The following is a 21,439-nucleotide window of genomic DNA, read 5'->3' as shown; positions in this document are numbered from 1 at the left end:
TTGCCCTGCCACACGCACTGATGCGTCTTTTCTGTTAATTGTATCATGCCGCATTAGCTGCTCGTTGTGCGCCGTACGAACTGTTCATTACCGCTACACCCCTTTTGGCAGTACGTCAGGATCTAGAGGTTACGTGCCTCCCATTCTTGATGCACATCGAGTGTGATTTTTCACACTCAAATAAAACTGCCTGAAATCTCCTCGAAAGCTGATCTATCTGACCAAAAGTTAGCTTCTGGCCACCAAATGAGATGGAAAAACCACATTAAAACTGTCATTTTTTTGAGGAGGAAGTGTTACGTACATTCACACAAACAGCACTAGTAATTAGAATACTTGCTTTCTGGTGCAATGGGGACAGTTTTCTGACCCAAGCAAAAAGGTTCACTGATCCACAAGTTATGGTTTATGGTTTGGGTTGTTCTTACTTTGGTTGTACAATAATGAAAAAAAAATGAAATTGCAATATTTGCTTTTACCATCCATCCATTCATCTATCCATCCATCCTTCCTTCGGATGTGAATACAATTTCAGCAGATTACATCAATAGGTCCATTTGTAAATACACTCACCAGCCACTTTATTAAATAATTCTTACTAGTACCATGCTGGACCCCCTTTTGTCTTCAGAACTGCCTTAAGCCTTTATGGCAAAGATTCAACAAGGTACTTGAAATATTCCTCTGAGATTTTGGTACATTTTGATATGATAGCATCATGCAGTTGCTGCACATTCATAATGTGAATCTCCTGTTTCACCACATCCCAAATGTGCTCTATTGGATTGAGATGTGGTGACTGTGGAGGCCATTTGAGTACAGTGAACTCATTGTCGAGACTTATCAGAGCAGGCAACATTTTTCCAATGTTCTATCATCCAATTTTGGTGAGCCTGTGCGAATTGTAGCCTCAGTTATCTGTTCATAGCTAACAGAAGTCGCACCCGGTGTGGTCTTCTGCTGCTGTAGCTCATCTGCCTCAAGGTTGTACTTGTTGTGAGTTCAGAGATGCTCTTCTGCAGACTTTGTTTGTAATGAGTGGTTATTGATGACTTTCTATCAGCTGGAACCAGTCTGGCCATTCTCCTCTGTCCTCTGGCATCAACAAGGCATTTACAGAACACCCACAGAACTGCCGCTTATTGGATATTTTCTCTTTTTCCGATCATTCTCTGTAAACCCTAGACATGGTTGTGCGTGAACATCCCAGTAGATCAGCAGTTTCTGAAATGCTCAGACCTGCCTGTCTGGCACCAACAACCATGCCACGTTCAGAATCACTTAAATCATCTTTCTTCCCCATTCTGATGCTCAGTTTGAACTGCAGCAGATCATCTCGATTATGTCTACATGCCTAAATGCATTAAGTTGCTGCCATGTGATTGGCTGATTAGAAATTTGCGTTACCGTGCTGTTGGACAGATGTACCTAATAAAGTGGCCGGTGAGTGTAATTCATAATTTTAGATTGACTAAGTATTTTGTAGGGGAGTAAATCTGCATAAAATGTCATAAACAAAATGCAAGCAGTTAAACACCATAGGACAAAGATACAAATAAAAGGATCTGTGCTTTCTGGTTTTCAGGGGAGTCTAGCAGTAATCAGGTACAGAAATGGAATTCAGTAATATAACACTAAAGTTTTCATTGTGATAATAACTATGCAATTAATCTTTAAGTGATGAATGCTTAATTTATTGTATCCAAATGGCTTAAATTGTAGAGGTGTCAAAATTAATTGTTTCTTCGGGTGCACCACGATGCAGACGTGGACAATTCGGTATCGGTTCAGTAATAATCATAACCGGATATTATGTACTGATGTCATTTTTCTTTCTCTCACTGTGGCCCATCTGACCTGTTGGCATGACTTTTCCTCTCTTCTCAGCTGTTACAGCGATACTTTTAAATACAGACATGAGCAAGTGTCTGCAGTTTTTTCCACCGTGTCTATAATTGCTGCTCCTGTTTATCAGTGTCACTCATTTTTGAAGAGCTCCAGCGCATTAGAGCTAATTGCAGCCCTTTCTGTTGAGCGCGTGACCAATCAAAGGGGTGTAAGAAAGAACTTGCTAGACAAGGCCTAGAAAGCGAGAGTGATATTTTGTATTACAAATAGTATATAGGCTAAATATAAATATATTTATACAGTAAATTTCAATGCAAAAATTGCTGTGCTGTGAAGAAAATATAAAACTGTGTATGAAAAGCACCGTCAATACACTCAGATATTAAATTGAACTGAATTGATGACATGATAATCAGAAGCAAACCGTGAGACCAGTGTTGGTTCACACCCCTATTAAATTGGCTTAAAAATCTTATTCACAGTCCTTAAAAGCAAATGCAAATAATCATTCTATGGTAAAATTTAAAATGGCTCCACAATGTTTTGAACTGTATCGTCTGCTCAACTCTGCTTTGTGTATGGCAACAGACAGGCAGACAGAGAGAAGCAACATGAGTAAGAGGACCAGCATTCAGCCAAACAGTATATGTACGACTCGGACACAGACTAAGCAGAGACTACTGTTGAGAAATCAATATTCCTAATGTGCCAGAATGTGTCAAAGTGGTAGTTACAAAATCATTCGTGTCTTTGTATAGTTTTGCATCCGCTAAGATGCAGGCGTCATCCGTATAAGGATGCAATGATTAACCGGTTTCACTATTAACTGCGATTTAATTTGTCACGGTTAATTAATCATAAAGGCTTCATAAAACCGTGTTTCTGCATGCCGAGAGTAATAACCACGCTCACTGGATTAACTTTGATTGAGGGGGACCGCACTCCTACGTCAAGTTGCGATCATTCTCAAAACCACTCCAATTGGTCCGTTTTTATGTTGTTAAATTGGAAAAAAAGGACTGAGTGTGTATATATCACCCCAATATGACGGTCTATACACTATGCCTACACACATGTCTGAACTTTATTTTGTTGTTGTGCTAGACATTGTTCCGTCTTGGGTACAATGTGTCAAGTACTTGTTTTCAACATGAAGTTGAGCTGTGATCTTTTTTGATTGCCATACATCTAAACAATATAATTTAATTTAGAGTTCTAGGAATATCTATTTATTTTAAATGTATGCCCATAAATACATGTTTTATATGAGCTATAGCAACATTTTATTTATTTAATGTCATGTGTATTATGTTCCACTCATTCACCCTAACTGTAAGTTCTTGTCTCATTAATTTAATGTCTACATAAAAAGAGACATAAAACACAATATGACTTCAAAAAAACTATTTTAATGTACAAAGTTTCCTGGGAGCAATAATGTCATGTGCATGTTCACAACAGTGTTATTTCTTCTCCTTCAGGTGATGTCTATGGATGAATATGACACAGTGGATCTGGAGCACGAGACACTTGTGATAGTCGTGACAAGCACATTCGGCAACGGTGACCCTCCTGAAAATGGAGAGGTGAGTTATTAATATACGAGTTTGCTTTAGCACACTAGTGTTTGATTGAGCACATCAATCATCTCCTTCAGCTTTGAATCAAAGTGTCAACACTTCACAACACAACAAAACATGCTCTCCCTGAAGATAAAGGACTTCACACATGACTGGTTTTAGGGATTTATAACTTTTGATGTTGTTCCTTAAAAATATTGAATCTTGATTATTATTATTATTATTGTTATTATTATTATTTTAATATCAAAAATGAAATTATTGCTACTGCATTATTTAAAATTATAATATGCGTGCTTGTCTTAATTAACTGTTGTATAAACGCAATGTAACACTCATAGCAGTGCAATGTGGCTTTATATCGGCACTGGTGGGAGGTGTGTGTTGCTTTAGTGCAGTGGTGGGGAAGGTGTGGCCTCCAGGCCGTATACGGCCCGTGAGACCATTTGATCCGGCCCCATCCGTCAATTCAAAATCACCCCTCAGGACAGAAAAAAATAATACGTTTCTGTTATAGAAAGTGACAGTTGTACACCTTTGTTGCTCTGCAAAACTGTTTCAAATGAAAATGACTAAAAGCATGTGCTGTAATGTAACATTTGCAGAACAGGATGTGCATCATTCATTGATGTACATTCGAATCATTCATATTTTTAATAGCGCGAACGAGACCGCATGGCTTGCTTCTGTGTGTGTGTGTGTGTGTGTGTGTGTGTGTGTGTGTGTGTGTGTGTGTGTGTGCGCGCTTAGCCTCGGAGACGAGCACAGCACACACATCTAACATCATCTTAATGTGAGCGCTTTAATGGTCAAATACATGCACATTTATGTTAGAGCGAATTAGGCAAATCATTGTATGATGATGGTTTGTTCTGTAGACAGTCAGAAAAAAAATATGGCTTAAGGGGGCTAATAATATTGACCTTAAGATGTTTTAAAAAATGATAAACTGCTTTTATTCTAGCTGAAGTAAAACAAATAAGACTCCAGACTCCAGGAGAAAAATATTATAGAAAATACTGTGTAAATTCCTTGCTTTGTTAAATATAGTTTGTAAAATATGTGAAAGGAAAAAACTTGTTTGTGAATGGCTGCTAATGTCTTTTTCTGCATATTTGAACTGACTGTATTCATTGTGTGAGTGCATGAACAGAACCGTCACCCCCGTACCATGACTGTTCGGGAGTAAAACATGTACCATTACACCACTAATGGTTTCAAATATTTATTAATGAAGAATCTGCATTGTGCTTCCTGAATTAGGGATTGTGTGCGTAGGAAGGACAAGTAACTTCTCTCCTTTTCCTTTGTCCTCTTTTCAACGATGCAGAAATTTGGTGCGGCGCTGATGGAGATGAGACATCCCACCACCAGCGTAGAGGACAGAAAGTGAGTGGAGAGGCAAACCAGGGATTTTTCCATCTCCTCTTCCCACCCATCTGCTTACACATAATTGATTTTCTTTTTTTCTTCAGTGTTTCGATTTACACACCTACACAAGTCTTAGCATATATGCAACAGGCACTCATGTTAATGCATAAGATGCTTTTTTTTTTTGGTCTCGTCTGCACAGTCAGACCATTCACATAAAGAAATATGTCTCTGTTTCTCTCTCTCAGGACGTACAAGGTGCGGTTTAACAGCGTTTCTTCGTATTCTGACACCCGCAAATCCTCCAGCGATGAGCCTGAATCAAAAGCCAACTTCGAGAGCACTGGACCGCTTGCTAATGTCAGGTACTGAATGCACGTTTGTATACTTTTGAAAGAATATTAAACTGCTTAAACATTACAGGGTCACCTCTAAATACCTTTCTCAAAAATACAATAAAATGATCAAAATAACAGAACAAATATTGGTTTGTATAAAAGAAGATATAATATATACAGTATATATTTCCCAATGAGTGTAAAACTATGAATTCTTCTTAAGTCAAATTGTAAAATTATATTTATATCGCAAAACACTGACAAAAATTTTGTTATGGATCCAAGTTTTAGGAACAACAAATAATAACTTGACTTCTAGTTGATCATTTGGTATCAGAAGTGGCTTATATGAAAGCAAAGGTCTCTAGATTACACTTATTTCACCAAAATAAAACATGATCATGTCTTGATTTTTAATTATTTAAATAGGACAGTAAGGTCTGACTTTGCTTAGGCTAAAGTCTTGTCACTTAACAGAAATAATGTTCAGTATAGAATATAAAGTCATGCTGCAGTGGAAAAAGAACGAATATTGTGTATGACTCCCATGAGCTTGAAGGACTGCATCCATACATCTCTGCAATGACTCGAATAACTTATTAATAAAGTCATCTGAAACGCACATTTTCAAAGCAGAATATCTGACATTGTTTTTCAATTAAACAAGAATGTTCAGTTGGCATGTTTCTTAAATATCTGCAAACATATTATGGTATTCTTATGCTTTATAGGAGTCAACAATTACATAATTTACTAACATACAGCACCTTGTTCCAAAGTGTTCCAATATAGGAATAAATTCAGTTTTAAGGACATTTAGTAACATTTTAAGACCATAAAGATGTTAAGCTAGCTATCAACTGAACAATAAAAGTACAATTCACATGATAAATACATACATGCATGATAGAAATAGGTAATGTTTACATTTCAGTAATTAAGCAGGTCTTTATGCAAAATATATTTGCTTATCATGAAAAAAACTCAATAAATATTCAGTCAAAAAATATAAATATTTGCGTATTTTCTTAATTTCTCTTGCAGGTGTTTTATTTTATTTTAATTTTATGGTAACTTTGACTTTTTTGTCCCTCTGGCTTAAACTTAAGTTCTTCAAACACAAAGAGCCAAAGAACAGAGAACAGCCATTTGAAAGTTCAGTTTTAAAAAGAAATTCCATCCTAAAGCAATCAACACAAATTTCACACCTTTTTTTTTATTTATTTTTTAGCATATCGGCTTTGACTTGCGAGCATTGCACGTATGTGTATGCATGCTTGCGTAACATACTCTCTGTCCTTGAATTTTAGTTTTCATAGTTTCAGGATCAAAGCTCACAGCCTCTGGCCTGATGTCCACAGCCGTCCCACTCTCATAATGCGCTTGGTTTTGTGTATATATGAGCTGCATGTGGTGTTGTTTGTGTTTCATGCGCTTCGAGTGTTATTTTTTCAGCTCTCGCTTTCTCTCATGCAGATTCTCCGTGTTTGGCCTTGGCTCTCGGGCATACCCACACTTCTGTGCATTTGCCCACGCAGTGGACACGCTGTTCGAGGAGCTTGGCGGGGAACGAATCCTGCGCATGGGGGAAGGAGACGAACTCTGCGGCCAGGAGGAATCCTTCAGAACGTGGGCTAAGAAAGTTTTTAAGGTATCGCCCTCAGAGAATAGTGGGCTGCAGTCACTACTCGGCACACAGTAAAAACAAAATATATTTTGTTTGTGGATTAGTTATTTCATTAAGCGGTCATTAATTTGGCGTAATAATTATAAATAAAAATATGTGTGTGTGTGTGTGTGTGTGTATACACATATATTTATTTATTTACATATACATGTAGTCATGTTTACATATACATTATTTACATGTAGTCAGGTTAGGAGTAGTCAAGTCTTAGGAGTAATAATATTTTTATTTTATTTGTATTTTTATTTTTTTATTCTATTTTATTTAGATTTTATTTTCCAGCATTATATTTATTTTATGATTTTAAAATTTTATTTTATTTTATTTTTATTATTATTATTTTAGTTTAGTTGTTTTTTTTATTTTGTTTTTTGTTTTATTTTATTTTAGTTTGTTTTGTTTTATTTTTTATTTTAATGTTTTATTTGTATATTAATTGTTTTATTAAGCAGTCATTAAGTTGACAGTCAGGTTAATTCAGTTTTAGGAATAACAATTATTTAAAATTTTATTTTATTATTATTTTTATTTTATTTATATTTTTATTTTGTTTAGATTTTTTCAGTTTTACATTTACATTTATGTTTTGGCTCATGATACATAATATTTTTCAGATTTCAGTCAGTACTTTGCACACTGTTAAAAAAACAATTGTTGATTATTTTATTCAGCAATCATTAAGTTGGTTTCGTCAGATTTGTTTTATTTTATTTAAGTTTTCAGTCACTACTTTGCACACTGTGAAGGTAATTTTATTTGTGGCTTAATTCTTTTATTATGCAGTCATTAAGTTGGTGTGGTCAGATTCGTTTAGTCGTAGGAATAATCATTTTATTTTATTATTTTTTATTTGTATTTTATTTTATTTTCCAGCATTATATTTATGGTTAAGCTCAAAATGCATGATACATAGTTATTGTGAGTTTTCAGCCACTACTTTGCACACTGTAAAAGTGATTTTATTTGTAGATTTTTTTTTTTATTATGCAGTCATTAAGTTGGTGTGGTCAGATTCGTTTAGTCATAGGAATAATAATTTTATTTTATTAATTTTCTATTCTTTTTTATTATAATTTTTATTTTATTTTTTTATTATTTTGCAGCAATTTATTTATGGTTTTGCTCAATGCATAATACATTGTTATTGTGAGTTTTCAGTCACTACTTTGCACACTGTAAAATGATTTTATTTTGTGTATTAATTCTTTTATTAAGCCATCATTAAGTTGGTATAGTCAAGTTTGATCAGTCATAGGAATAATACATTTCTAGCAAATATTTTGTTTTAGTTTAGTTTACCAAAGTTTAGTTTAATTCCCAATATTATTTTAATGGCTTAGCTCATGATTAATAATATATACAGTTATATATCATAGTACATAATATATGCTTTTTAAAATATTTCCCAAATGATGTTTAACAGAACAAGGAAATTTTCACAGTATGTCTGATAATATAAAAAAACATTGTTTCACATAACTTGCAATAACTTGCCTATTTATCCTAACCTGCTTAGTTAACCTAGTTAAGCCTTTAAATGTCACTTTAAGCTGTATAGAAGAACTGTTAAGCTGTATAAATAGTTAAGTTAGTGTGGTCAAATTTCTTCATTCATACGCATAATAATTTTTATTTTATTTTATTTTATTTTATTTTATTTTATTTTATTTTATTTTATTTTATTTTATTTTATTCCCCAGATTATATGTATAGTTATATTTGTGATTTTATTAATCCAAGATAAAAGTTTGTTTTGACGTAATATATGTGAGGGTACTGTGTATAATTATCATGTAAATATAATTCGACACATGCATTCATATATTTGAGAAAATGTATTTAACATTTAGATATAAAATGTGTGTGTGTGTGTATATATACATCAGGCATAGTTATCAGGAGTTATCATGCAAAGAATGAGTTTTGATCCATTTTATTCTTCTTTTTTTTTCATGGCAGGCTGCATGCGACGTTTTTTGTGTCGGTGATGATGTTAACATCGAGAAAGCAAACGATTCCCTGATTAGTAACGATCGCAGCTGGAAGAAAAGCAAGTTCCGGATGACATACACGGCTGAAGCACCGACACTAACGCAAGGTACACAACCGCTCCAGTACCTTTCATTCATCAATGCATGACTCATCATTTCAGAAAGCCAATAAGCTTTTATCAAATTAAATGATACTTAAAGTCCTTCCCCTGTGAATGGCAAAGCGTTTTTTTTCATTCGCTTCAAATTTATGACGCATACCAACTGACTCTTGAAGACATTGCCATTTTAGTGGCTCATTAGCTTGGCACGGATTGTCTCAGCTCTGTGTTAGCATTACCCCGAGGATTGTAAACACTTCCTTATTCAATTAGCAGAAGTGTAAACAATGCATTCATGGCTTTCAAGTCTCATTTTCTAAGTCGCAACGTTGCATCCAAAGTCCTTAAAATTATCTTGAAATGGGTGGTTCGGCTCTATTGTGAGTTTTATAGCAAATCAAGTTGTGTGGCCGCTAAATTGCCTTTTGATGTTTTATATAATCTAATTTCACACTGCACATTTTAACTGTTGATTGTTTGTGTGTGTGTGTGTGTGTGTGTGTGTGTGTCTACTTACAGCGCTTTACAGCATCCATAAGAAGAAAGTTTACGGAGCCAAAGTTGTGCAGAGACAAAACCTACAAAGTGCCAGATCAAAGTATGTTTCTGCTGATGTTCTGTGGAGTTTTGTAGATTTATATTTTCACTGAAGTCTGTTGCATTAAAATAGAGAAAGTTCTTGCATAATTGGGTCATAAACCACATTATATGTGTGAAATGATTTATTTATTTCTATAGCTTAACGTGGATAAAGAAAATAACATAAAAAGGCACAACAGTATTTGAGATTGTGGTGGAATTGTGGTGTAGTTGTAGTTCAATTAAAACCGATTCAGTTCAGTGTGATACATATGTCACTTGCAAAGTTCAGTTCAGTTTCATACAAATGTCAATAGCTATGTTTCCATCCACCTATTTTTATGCACATTTTGCATGTGCACATAAAAAACCTGTTGATGGAAACGCCATGATGCTCATAAATTTAAAAAAATGTGCATAACAAACATATGTGCATAACTGAGTAGGATAAACTTTTTATTCGATGAGAAAAGATGCGCATAATCTACGATGGAAACACTTTTCCCACACAAATTCCAGTATGCGCATTAAAAAAGGTCATGTGATTCTGTTATAAGAGATCATGTGATTATGAAAATGTGTGTAAATGGACAAATCAGCAGGCTGAGCACACTGTAAACCATCTGAACTGTTGTTTTGGTCATTCCAAAATGCCTTACCGTTTAAATATTAGTGTTATTATATTATTAATGACCTTCAGAATCAAGAGTGTCTGTGCTCTGCGTCTGACGCCTTCAAACGACACTGCGCATTTACTGCGTGTCAGGATCGCCTTCTGAGGCGCAAGTCATTTATTAGATGAAGAAAAGATAGACACAGCTTCTCCTACTGCAAATTCAGTTTTTACTGTTGATATTTGGCGCCAGTTAATCAGGAAGTGACGATTTTGTTCGCTTTGACTCGGATGGAAATGCTGCTTTATTCGCACATCTTTTATGCGATAATCCAGTTTTGCGCATAAAGTTCATTCACATTTTTGGATGGAAACATAGCTAGTGTTGAAAGATACTCACCTATTCATTTTCATCCGCTTTTCGGGGCCTGGTTGTGGGGGCAGCAGTCACAGGAGAGAACCCCAGACTTCCATCTCCCCAGACACTTCCTCCAGCACCTCTGGGGGGAGCCAAAGGCATTCCCAGGCCAGCCGAGAGACATAGTCCCTCCAGCGTGTCCTGGGTTTTCCCCGAGGCTTCCTCCCGGTGGGACATACCTGGAACACCTCCCTATGTAGGCGTCAAGGAGGCATCCAAAACAGATTGCCGAGCCTCCTCAGCTAGCTTCTCTCGATGTGGAGAAGCAGCAGTTCTACTTCGAGCTCCTCCCGGGTGACAGAGCTCCTCGTTCTATCTATAAGCTTGCGCCCTGCCACCCTGTGAAGGAAACTCATTTCGGCTGCTTGTATCGAAGATCTTGTCCTTTCCGTCATGACCATAGGTGCGAGAAGGAACAGTGATTGACCGGTAAATCAAGAGCTTTGCCTTTTGGTTCAGCTCTTTCTTTACCACAATGGACCGGTACATCGACCGCATCACTGTTGCCGCTGCACCGATCCGTCTGTTAATCTCATGTTTCATCCTTCCCTTACACCTGAACAAAACCCAAAGGTACTTGAAGTCCTCTACCTGGGGTAAGGACTTTTCTCCAACCTGCAGATGGCAAACCACCTTTTTCTGGTGGAGCACCATGGCCTCAAAATTATAGGTGCTGATTCTCATCCCAGCCACGTCACACTCGACAGCAAACCGCCCCAGTGCATGCTGAAGGTCCATGTTCGATGAAGCCAACAAAACAACATCGTCTGCGTTGAAAGACATTATTATATTTTAATATTAAAAAAAGACACTTACAAATGCAGTGGTTTTCCAGAACTGGAGTTGAGGGCCACTGGTATTTGTAGGATTGGAATATTTTATTAAACCACAAGAAGTTAAATAAATCAAAACATAGAATGAATTGCCATTAGACATTACATGTATTTTGAAGGGCCATGAGTCCCCCTCTTTCAGTTCAAGTTTACCTCAGATTTATATTTTTTTTTTAAATGCTCCATGATAGGCGTGGAGCGCTGTGAACAGAGGGAGGAGTAGGCGTGGCCAGTAGAGCAGCGGAAAAGGAGGGGAGTGAACAACTGTCAGTTAGCTCACCAGCTCAAGAAAAAAAAACACAAACAGTGAGGAGACCCATGATTTTATAGTTTACAACGTTAAAATGCAAAGAAATAAACAGTAAGTAATTTATTAACCTGCCCAGCCTACTATAGTTTATAATTTCATATAATATATAACCGCAATCATGTTTATATAAACACTATAAATGAGCAGGACTTCTGTTTTTCTAATTCCCCGGGTCTGAATGCAGACACAGTGGATAGCAGTGCTGCAGGTCTTTTTTCCCGTCTATTCCATCCATTAGTCCTGCCGGTAATCTTGAGGATTTTAAACATGTGCAGACATGGCAGGACGGATAGGCGATGTGTCTGAATAGTAACGAACTCAACTGATAAAAGTCAAATTCTGCCATTCTCAAATTCTCGTACAGCTCTCCCGACAAACACTGCACACAAACAGGTTGGCTGTATCGGTAGCCCTGACAGCATCATGGAGAAAGCCATGCGACAAACAAACCCTGTGGATCATGGACACAAACACCTACGACTCTTCACAACCACCTAAATACTGTGTGCTGTGCGCTGTCTCTTAGCTTGGCACGTGTGTCATCGCAAAGCACATGCTGTCATGATATCTCATAGGATAAGAAAACTCAGTCTATAAATAAAAATGAGAAACAAACGCGTCGTCAGTGGACAGATAGATAGTGCTACACTGTAAAAAATATCAGATTTTTTACAATTTCTGTATTTTGTGTGGTCCGTTAATTTATTTATAGATGAGAATTCAATTATGTTGATCACTGCTCTGTCGACTTTTGATGTTGAAAATTCAACTCTACAGATTAACAAAGTGATTTTTATTGACGTTTTAGTAGTTTGAAACAAGATATTGTTTAATAATATGCAGAGTTCCTAAATCTGTAAATTAACATTTATTACCGGGTTTTTGCAGCATAAAATAATAAACAATACCAACCCAGACAATATATCACTTTAATCTATTACAAATGTTCATAAAAATAACTTTTTCAAACTTTTAAAGGTTAAAAGTTGTTGGAAAAAGACCAGGGTCCCGTAATGCTAGTCAAAAGCCTAAATAAGTGAATAAGAAAAAAACGTGAATCACAAAATATGGAAAAACTGTCAATTTTAGGATATTTTTACAGTTTACATTACTGATTTTAATAATAAAAAATCTCTCCAATAACAATTTAAAACCCGAAAGATTAAATTAGCTGACAATAGCTCAAAATAATGTAAGATGATTAAAGGAACAGTATTTACTTAATACTTTTGGTGTTTTAAACCAATTTCAAATGATGTTTTATTGTATAGGACTCTATAGATAAGGTTTAGCGTAAAGTCGTCTTTTATTTGGTTGTGGTATTGGTGTCTATCATTATGCTTTAGTGTATTTTTTGTTTGTTTTTGGTATTGCTTTTGATAACTGAAGGTTTAATATGTTTATAATAACTGTAACTGTTAAAGGTATTAGCTCCTAGTAAATAAAAGTTATTAGTAACAAATAAATTTATGGTAACTAATATTCTTAACTTTTCTGATTTTGATTGTAATTCAATTAATTTGCACCTTTTGTAAAGCTGCTATGAAAGAATAAGTAATATGAACAGTGCTATACTAATAAACTTGAATTGAATAATGAATTAATATAAATTAGTTGTTTTATTTTGTTAGACCTCAGTAAGAATAGCCACTACATTGATAGTGGCTAATAGGAATCTAAATAAGCAATAAACAATGAAAAAAAAATACTTGTACTGTGGCTAAATGATTTTGTTACTTTTTTTTACTTTTGAAAAACTTCAATATACAGTTGAAATTTGAATTATTTGTTTTAGTTTTAATTATAATTATTATAATAATAATTTTTGTTTTCTTTTTTAAATATTTCCCAAATGATGTTTAACAGAGCAAGGAAATTTTCACAGTTTGTCTGATAATATTTTTTCTTCTAGAGAAAGTCTTATTGGTTTTATTTCGGCTGGAATCAAAGCAGGTTTTATTATTATTTTTTAAAAAAAAACATTTTAAGGTCAATATTATTAGCCCCTTTAAGCTATTTTCTTTTGATAGCTTACAAAAACAAACCATCGTTATACCATAGCTTGCCTAAAACCCTAACCTACAAAGTTAACCTAATAAACCTAGTTAAGCCTTTAAATGTCACTGTAAGCTGTATAAAAGTGTCTTGAAAAATATCTGGTAAAATATTATGTTTAGAAATGTGTTGAAAAAAAATCTTCTCTCCGATAAATAGAAATTAGGGAAAAAATAATCAGGGGGGCTAATAATTCAGGAGGCTATATATGTATATATATTTTGTAATCTGCACCTCTTTAACATTTCCATGTTTTCTGTCTTCCTGTCTATCAGCCGATTGACGATATTTGTGCGTCTTGATGCAAACAACCACGAGAGCCTAAAATACCTGCCTGGAGACCATTTAGGCGTTTTCCCTGGCAACAATGAAGATCTTGTTACCACTCTTATCGAGAAACTGGAGGATGCGCCGCCTGTCAATCAAATAGTGAAAGTGGAGTTCTTGGAGGAAAGAAACACAGCTCTAGGTAACTGTCAAAAACTTTTATATATTTCATTCCTCTTCTTATAAAAACATGCACATATCTGAAACCAATCCAAATTGAAGATTGTCTTTCAAAAATCTGCTTTGAAATCTTAATGGAAAAGACAGCATCGACATCAAATGAACGGAATGACAAACCAGATGAAATAAGAATAAGAAGAGAGATGTGATGCTTCTTATACTGTGTCCGTACAATATCTTCTTATACTATGTCCGGATAAGTCTGGCAAACCCTCTCAAACATTATTTTAAATTCACGGCTGTGAACACAGATGAGAGGTTTTCTCTGTATGCAATTTTCTGCCGAACAGTCTGTTCATCAGGTGTTCTGGTGTTCGTGATGAGCTAAAGATCAGGGTAACCTGGTCCACAGTGATGAACAGGTCACATTTACTGGAAACTGAGCTAGCATTCACTCATAACACTTACCAAAAATGACCATAATAACTGTAAGTATGAGACTTAACTACAGCAGTTTGAACTGTAGTTCTGTCGAATGACTAAAACTGTTATGAGTATGATGGTTAAAAACTGGACATCTCTACAGCAGAGATGTATTTGCAGTTGTAAAACATTGTTTTTGTGATTGCTTCATGTAATGTAATTTCCTAAGATATTCTAAAAAAAAAAAAAAATCAATACCTTATTAATGGATATACAATGAAGGCACAAGGCATAAGAGTTCAAACGCAAGAGCTGTGAAACAAGATAAATTGCATCATGTATTTTAAAAAAAATCCTCAACAGAGAACAAAAAGAATTAAATGGCTCAAATGGGTAGATGGACGCATGCCTCAAACATGATATTAAACCCTTATACACTAAAAAGCCACTCTTTTAAGTACACCTGTCCAACTGCGTGGCAGCAACTCCATGCATGTAGGCATGCAGACATGGTCAAGACGATCCGCTGCAGTTCATCACAAACAAATATGATTTAAGTGACTTTAAACCTAGAGTGGTTGTTGGTGCCAGACGGGCTTATTCGGGTTTACAGAGAAAGAGAAAAAGAGAAAATATCCAGTAAGCGCAGTTCTGTGGGCGCAAATGCTTAGTTGAGGTCAGAGGAGAATGGCCAGACTGGTTCCAGCTGATAAAAAAGCTACAGTAACTCAAATAACCACTCGTTACAACTGAGGTATGCAGAAGAGCATCTCTTAACACACAACACGTCCAACCTTGAAGTGGATGGGCTACAGCAGCAGAAGACCACACCTGGTGCCACTCCTGTCAGCTAAGAACAAGAAACTGAGGCTACAATTCGCACAGGCTCACCAATATTGGACAACAGAAGATTGGAAAAACGTTGCCTGGTCTGATGACTCAATTTCTACTGTGACATTGGGATGGAAGGGTCAGAATTTGGCATCAACAACATTAAAGCATGGACCCATCCTGCATTGTATTAATGGTTCAGACTGGTGGTGTAATGGTGTGGGTGATATTTTTTTGGCGCACGTTGGCACCATTAATATCAACCAAGCATCGTGTCAACCCCTGAGTATTGTTGCTGACCATGTCTGTCCCTTTATGACCACAGTGTACCCATCTTCTGATGTCTGCTTCCAGCAGGATAACACGCTATGTACAAGCGTAAATCATCTCAGACTGGTTTCTTGAACATGACAATGAGTTCACTGTACTCAAATGGCCTCCACAGTCACCAGTTCTCAATCCAGTAGAGCATCTTTGGGAGGTGGTGGAAAGGCAGATTCACATCATGGATGTGCAACTGACGAATCTGCAGCAACTGCGTGATGCTATCATGTCAAAATGGACCAAATTTTTGGAGGAATATTTTCAGTACCTTGTTAAATCTATGCCACCAAGGATTAAGGCTGTTCTGAAGGCAAAAAGGGGTCCAACCTGGTACTAGCATGGTGTACCTAATAAAGTGGCCAGTAAGTGTAGACGTGTGATTAAAAGCACATTATTTAACATCAAAAATGTTTTTAGTTCAGTCAGAATTAACAAAGGATCAAACAACAGCGTAGCAGCATCAAACAGTCTGTCTCTGTGGGTGAACATTTTGGTTGCCAAAATCAGTTTAATCCAAATATCTATAATAATTTACAGTGCAATTGCATTTGGATTGTGCCCTCATTTTAGTATTGATAAAGCAGTATTACATATATTTCTAGTGGTGCTGACAGGGAACGTACAGTGTTAAGTCAGTTTTAATGATAGGGCCGATTTTTCAGTCTCTTTTTAAAAAGGTTATCTCAAGTGAGATTTCTCACCTTTTCTTGTTGAGAAATATGTCAGGATGACTGAAAACCAGCCCGTGACCTTTTACCAAGGGAAAATGAGGTTGCTGCAGCTCTTTTTGCTTAACCTGACAATCAGCACAGATGTGGTTTCATCCAATCCTCCATTATTGGGCTAAAAAAAGAGTTATTTTAACAAAAGAAGACATATTTTAAGGGTACAGTTGACACAGAAATGAAAACAGTCATCAAGTATTCATGTTTAGGTCATACCATAGTAATAGAAAAGACATGGATTTCAAAACAAAAATAAAAAGCTTCATGAAAGCAGTCTAACAATAAACAAGATTAGATTTGAGAGTTAGAGCAGAGATTTTGAGCAACGTTAATGACTTAAACAGTTATATTGTCCTTATATAAACATATGCTATCGCTAAAACACAAATAGTACATACCTTTGACTTCATTTATTGACTATTTTATATTTTTGAAGCTTGATATGAATGCATGTCACCTGTTGATCATGCATGTGTGTCCTGATTTGCATTTTTTTGCACTTTTTTCAGTGTCTGTTTATCAGTTTTGAAGTGTTCAAGGTACTTTAAAGATGTCTAAAGCACCTTTTAAACCAAAAAATAACCAAGAAACTACTATAAAAAAATAACTACACTCACCGGTCACTTTATTAGGTACACCTTACAAGTACCGGACTGAACCGCCTTTTGTCTTCAGAACTGTCATTCATGGCATAGATTCAACAAGGAACTGGAATTATTCCTCAGAGATTTTGGTGCATATTGACATGATAGCATCACCCAATTGCTACAGATTTGTCGGCTGCACATCTATGATGTGAATAGCCCGTTCCACCAAATCCCAAAGGTGCTTATTGGATTGAGATCTGATGACTGTGGAGGCCATTTGAGTACAGTGAACTCATGGTCATGTTCAAGAAACCAGTCTGAGATCATTTACTCTTTATGACATGGTCCATTATCCTGCTGGAAATAGCCATCAGAAGATGGGTACACTGTACTCATAAAGCGATGGACATGGTCAGCAACAATACTCAGGTAGGCTGTGTGGTTGACAAGATGCTCAGTTGGTGCTAATGGGCCCAAAGTGTGCCAAAAAATATCCCCCACACCATTACACCACCACCACCAGCCTGAATATCCCAGTAGATGAGCAGTTTCTGAAATACTTAGACCAGCCCGTCTGGCACTAACACCCATGCCACATTCAAAGTCACTTAAATCACCTTTCTTCCCCATTCTAATGCTCGGTTTGAACTGCAACAGATTGTCTTGACCATGTCTACATCCCTAATTTAATTAAGTTGCTGCCATGTGATTGGCTGATTAGAAATTTGTGACAAGAAGCAGTTGGGCAGGTGTACCTAATAAAATGGCCAGTGCGTGTATATTCACTTCTAAAGTACAACAACATACAGGAACATTATTGTCAGCCACTTTAAATCCTCAAGCTCTTAAAAGTGGAGTAGAGTCTAAATACTGTAGCTCTCAATGTTTTTTATTAGGCATCTGCTTGAAAAAAAAATTCTGAAAGTGATTCAGCCAGTATCATTTCTCAGTGAAGTTTGTTACGTTCCCTACTTAAACAAACATCGTCATTCTAGACATCATAACATACATAAACGATGGCCAAAGTGCTCCAATTGATTTGCTTATTGACATAACGAAATCAGCTAAAATATACAGGGGGGTTAGTAATTCAGGAGGGATAATAATTCTTGTTTCAGCTAAACAGTACATAGCAAAACAAGAACACAGAAGGACATGAGTGTAAAATTAAGTAAACAATAACATTTATGACTTTTATGTATACGTCTTGATGGTTTATGTGCAATATCTGCATTGTTGGAATTTTTACTGTATAAATCCGACATAAAAATACTTCTGTTAAAGATTTACCCCAAACTTAAAAAATAACCAAACCCAAAATATAGCAAATAATTGTCGATTTCTTGCACAGAGCAATCATCATTAACAAATTTCACCTCCTTATCTTCTACAGGAGTGATAAGCAACTGGACAGATGAGAGTCGTATTCCACCGTGCACCATCTATCAGGCCTTCAAATACTTTCTGGACATAACCACCCCTCCTAGTCCTGTACTGTTGCAGCAGTTTGCTCCTCTAGCCACTAACGAGAAACAGAGAAAGAGACTAGAGGTGCTCAGCAAGGTAAGAAAAACAACAAACACCTGCACACGTGTATTTAGCCAATTAGAGTGAGACATTATTTGCATCAATACAAGCCGTTAACAATCTAAGACTCATTTTTCTACACCCTCACTGCACGTGTCTTTGGCTTTTCCGCTTCAAATCGGCAGTAATTTTCTCAGTTTGATAACTTATTAGCTCTGAAAATCAACCCCCTTCTTTCCGCTTCCTTTTTTTTTTCTGTGAATGTTTTGCTCTGTCGCACGAGCGTCAACACCAAGACACAGAAATATTTCTCTTTTCATTGCCTCCCACTGAAACGCTCTGTGCAATTTTTTGTAATGTTGCTAAAAGCGGTTACTTAGTTAGTGAGTCATTGTTTGTGGTTCAAATGATTCTGACGAAGGGATGGAGGGAACCAGGACATTGACAGATTGTAGCAGACGTTCTTTCAGCCGACTTCACGTCATGGAGGATGGTGACTTTCACAGTTGCTGCATCACAATTCACATACTTATGCTACACCCTAAAATATTTTTGAAAGAAAAATATATACTTTTGAGTGTGTAACAGAAGGGTATGCAAGCTTTGGAACATACTACTTCCCTGTCAATCATCCACACATCATCCTTACTGGAGAAGCAGCAGCAGGTTAATCTCCCATTCACGAGTCTTTCATGCAGAGAATTCTCCTCAGGTCTTTGGATAATCATGCATTCAGACGTTAATGTCCAAACACATATTTGCATATTTGTAGGTTCAGTATTGTTGTTGCAGATGAAATACAACACAGAAAACATAATTTGAATATTTTCAAGTGGTCTAGATATTAATTAAGTCTTTCAAACATCTTTACAGTAGCCTCTCTACTTGACGGTTGGTCGAGCGCGTCCACTATGTTTGTAGTATATTTACGATTTTCACGTGATTTTGTACCTCTAATCGAATTCACATCAAACACACAATGTACTGTGGGTAATATCAGCGATGAGAGTATGGACAGTTCTGCACGTAAAACTATCCGGGAACTTTTGGCATACTCTTTTTAACATACTACGTTTTGGGACATACTAATTCTATTTTCAAATACTATTTAGGACCAATAGTATGCTCCAGGTTCTCCAATTCGAAGTTCGAAGACATGTGGTATAGGTGAGTTGGGTAAGCTAAAATTGCCCGTATTGTATGGGTGTGTTCCCAGAGATGGGTTGCAGCTGGAAGGGCATCTGCTGCGTAAAACATATGCTGGATAAGTTGGCGGTTACTTCCGCTGTGGCGAACCCAGATTATTAAAGGGATTAAGGCGAAAAGAAAATGAATCAATGAATGTATAAATGTGAATGAGTGTGTATGGGTGTTACCCAGTGATGGGTTGCAGCTGGAAGGGCATCAGCTGCATAAAACATATGCTGGCGGTTCATTCTGCTGTGGCGACCCCAGGTTAATAAAGAAAGAAAATTAATAAATGTGTATGTATCATTTCTGTTTTACCATACAGTAGAATCCTGAATGTTTAGCATCATTTTAGCATCACACAGTCTTATTCTAGTATGCAGTTCCAAAAAAAAAATTTTAATTCATTGAAACTGTCTTAAATTTGTTTCCAAAATTTTTGCTGATTAAAAAATACGTTTGATCTTACATTGTGTTAATTCCATTTACACACTGCTTCCAAAACGTTTTTTTAACTCTTCCATAAAAATATATATAAAATGATAATGTATACAGTGATATTTTTTAATTAATTAATTTTTTTAGTAGTTAAATCTCAATTTGAAATATTATGAATGGAATATATAACAAACTGGAAAATATATAATTTTTATACAATAAATTGTATAATTTTTCTCAAAAGGCGAGTCTCTTTTGCAAGCTTAAATTGTCTCTAAAAAGAAAATAAAACATATTTCATAGTTTACATAAAAATATTTGTAAAACTTTACTGAAATGCCTAATATTTACATTTAAAAGACATTGTATCAGGTTAAATTTTTTATTTTATACATTTTTATACATTTTTACATATTTTATAAATTTTTTGCATCAAAAGAAAGAATTCTGAGAGATGTTTTCACAATTCAGAGACACTGAACACTGAACAAAGAGCAACTACAGTCTGTCTTACAAAATAAATGTTTAAATAGGGTGAAAAAAATATGGTTTGTGATTATATTTGATTATACCTGTTTTATTCAGTTTGCTTAAAGCAAAAAAAAAAAAACTAACCCCCTCTGTAAAGTTTAAAAATATATATATTTAGTGTCTCTATATTAAACAATACTTTTACTTTGTGTGAATGAATTGTGATACAGTCAATTCAGTGGATAGGGATGATTGGAAGGCCATGATGGGTAAGGGCTGATGGAGGGAATTTGGCCAGGACAACGGGGTTACGCCTCTACTTTTTACGGGAAGTGCCATGGAATTTTTTATGACCACAGAGAGTCAGGACCTCGATTCAACTTCTCATCTGAAAGACAGAATAGAGTCCCCTTTACTATTTTGGGGTTTTAGGACTCACACAGACCACAAGTTGGTTGCCTCCTGCTGGCCTCACTAACACCACTGCCAACAGCAACCTAGTTTTCCCATCCAGCTACTGACCAGACTCAGCCCTGCTTAGCTTCAGTAAGGAACCGGTCTTGGGCCTCAGGTTGATATGGCTGTGGCCAATTCAATACCCCCCCTTGCTGAATACAAGTGCTAATTTCATTACTAGTACCAATCAACCCACATTTTTACCTTTACAATTTCATCATATTGTTTAATTACAATCAATATGTTCAGCACTCACTCGTTTACAAGACAGTCAAGTCAGAATATTGATGTGAAAGTT

At 35.9% G+C, this 21,439-nt stretch overlaps 1 protein-coding gene across 3 annotated transcripts in view; it reads left to right on the top strand.

The window, feature by feature from the left end:
- The window catches only part of nos1 (nitric oxide synthase 1 (neuronal)), a 130,364-nt gene that overhangs the window by 89,600 nt on the left and 19,325 nt on the right, over nt 1–21,439 (top strand). For all 3 annotated transcript variants that reach the window (XM_087252824.1, XM_087252823.1, NM_131660.1), the window contains 8 exon segments: nt 3,330–3,434; nt 4,759–4,817; nt 5,048–5,164; nt 6,614–6,788; nt 8,784–8,922; nt 9,436–9,514; nt 14,000–14,193; nt 18,455–18,624. In XM_087252824.1, the coding sequence (XP_087108950.1) occupies nt 3,330–3,434; nt 4,759–4,817; nt 5,048–5,164; nt 6,614–6,788; nt 8,784–8,922; nt 9,436–9,514; nt 14,000–14,193; nt 18,455–18,624 (1,038 nt within the window).

Source organism: Danio rerio, chromosome 5, assembly GCF_052040795.2.
Source record: "Danio rerio strain M-AB ecotype USA chromosome 5, GRCz13ab, whole genome shotgun sequence".
NCBI lineage: Eukaryota > Metazoa > Chordata > Actinopteri > Cypriniformes > Danionidae > Danio > Danio rerio.
This window is presented reverse-complemented; position numbering and strand designations above follow the sequence as displayed.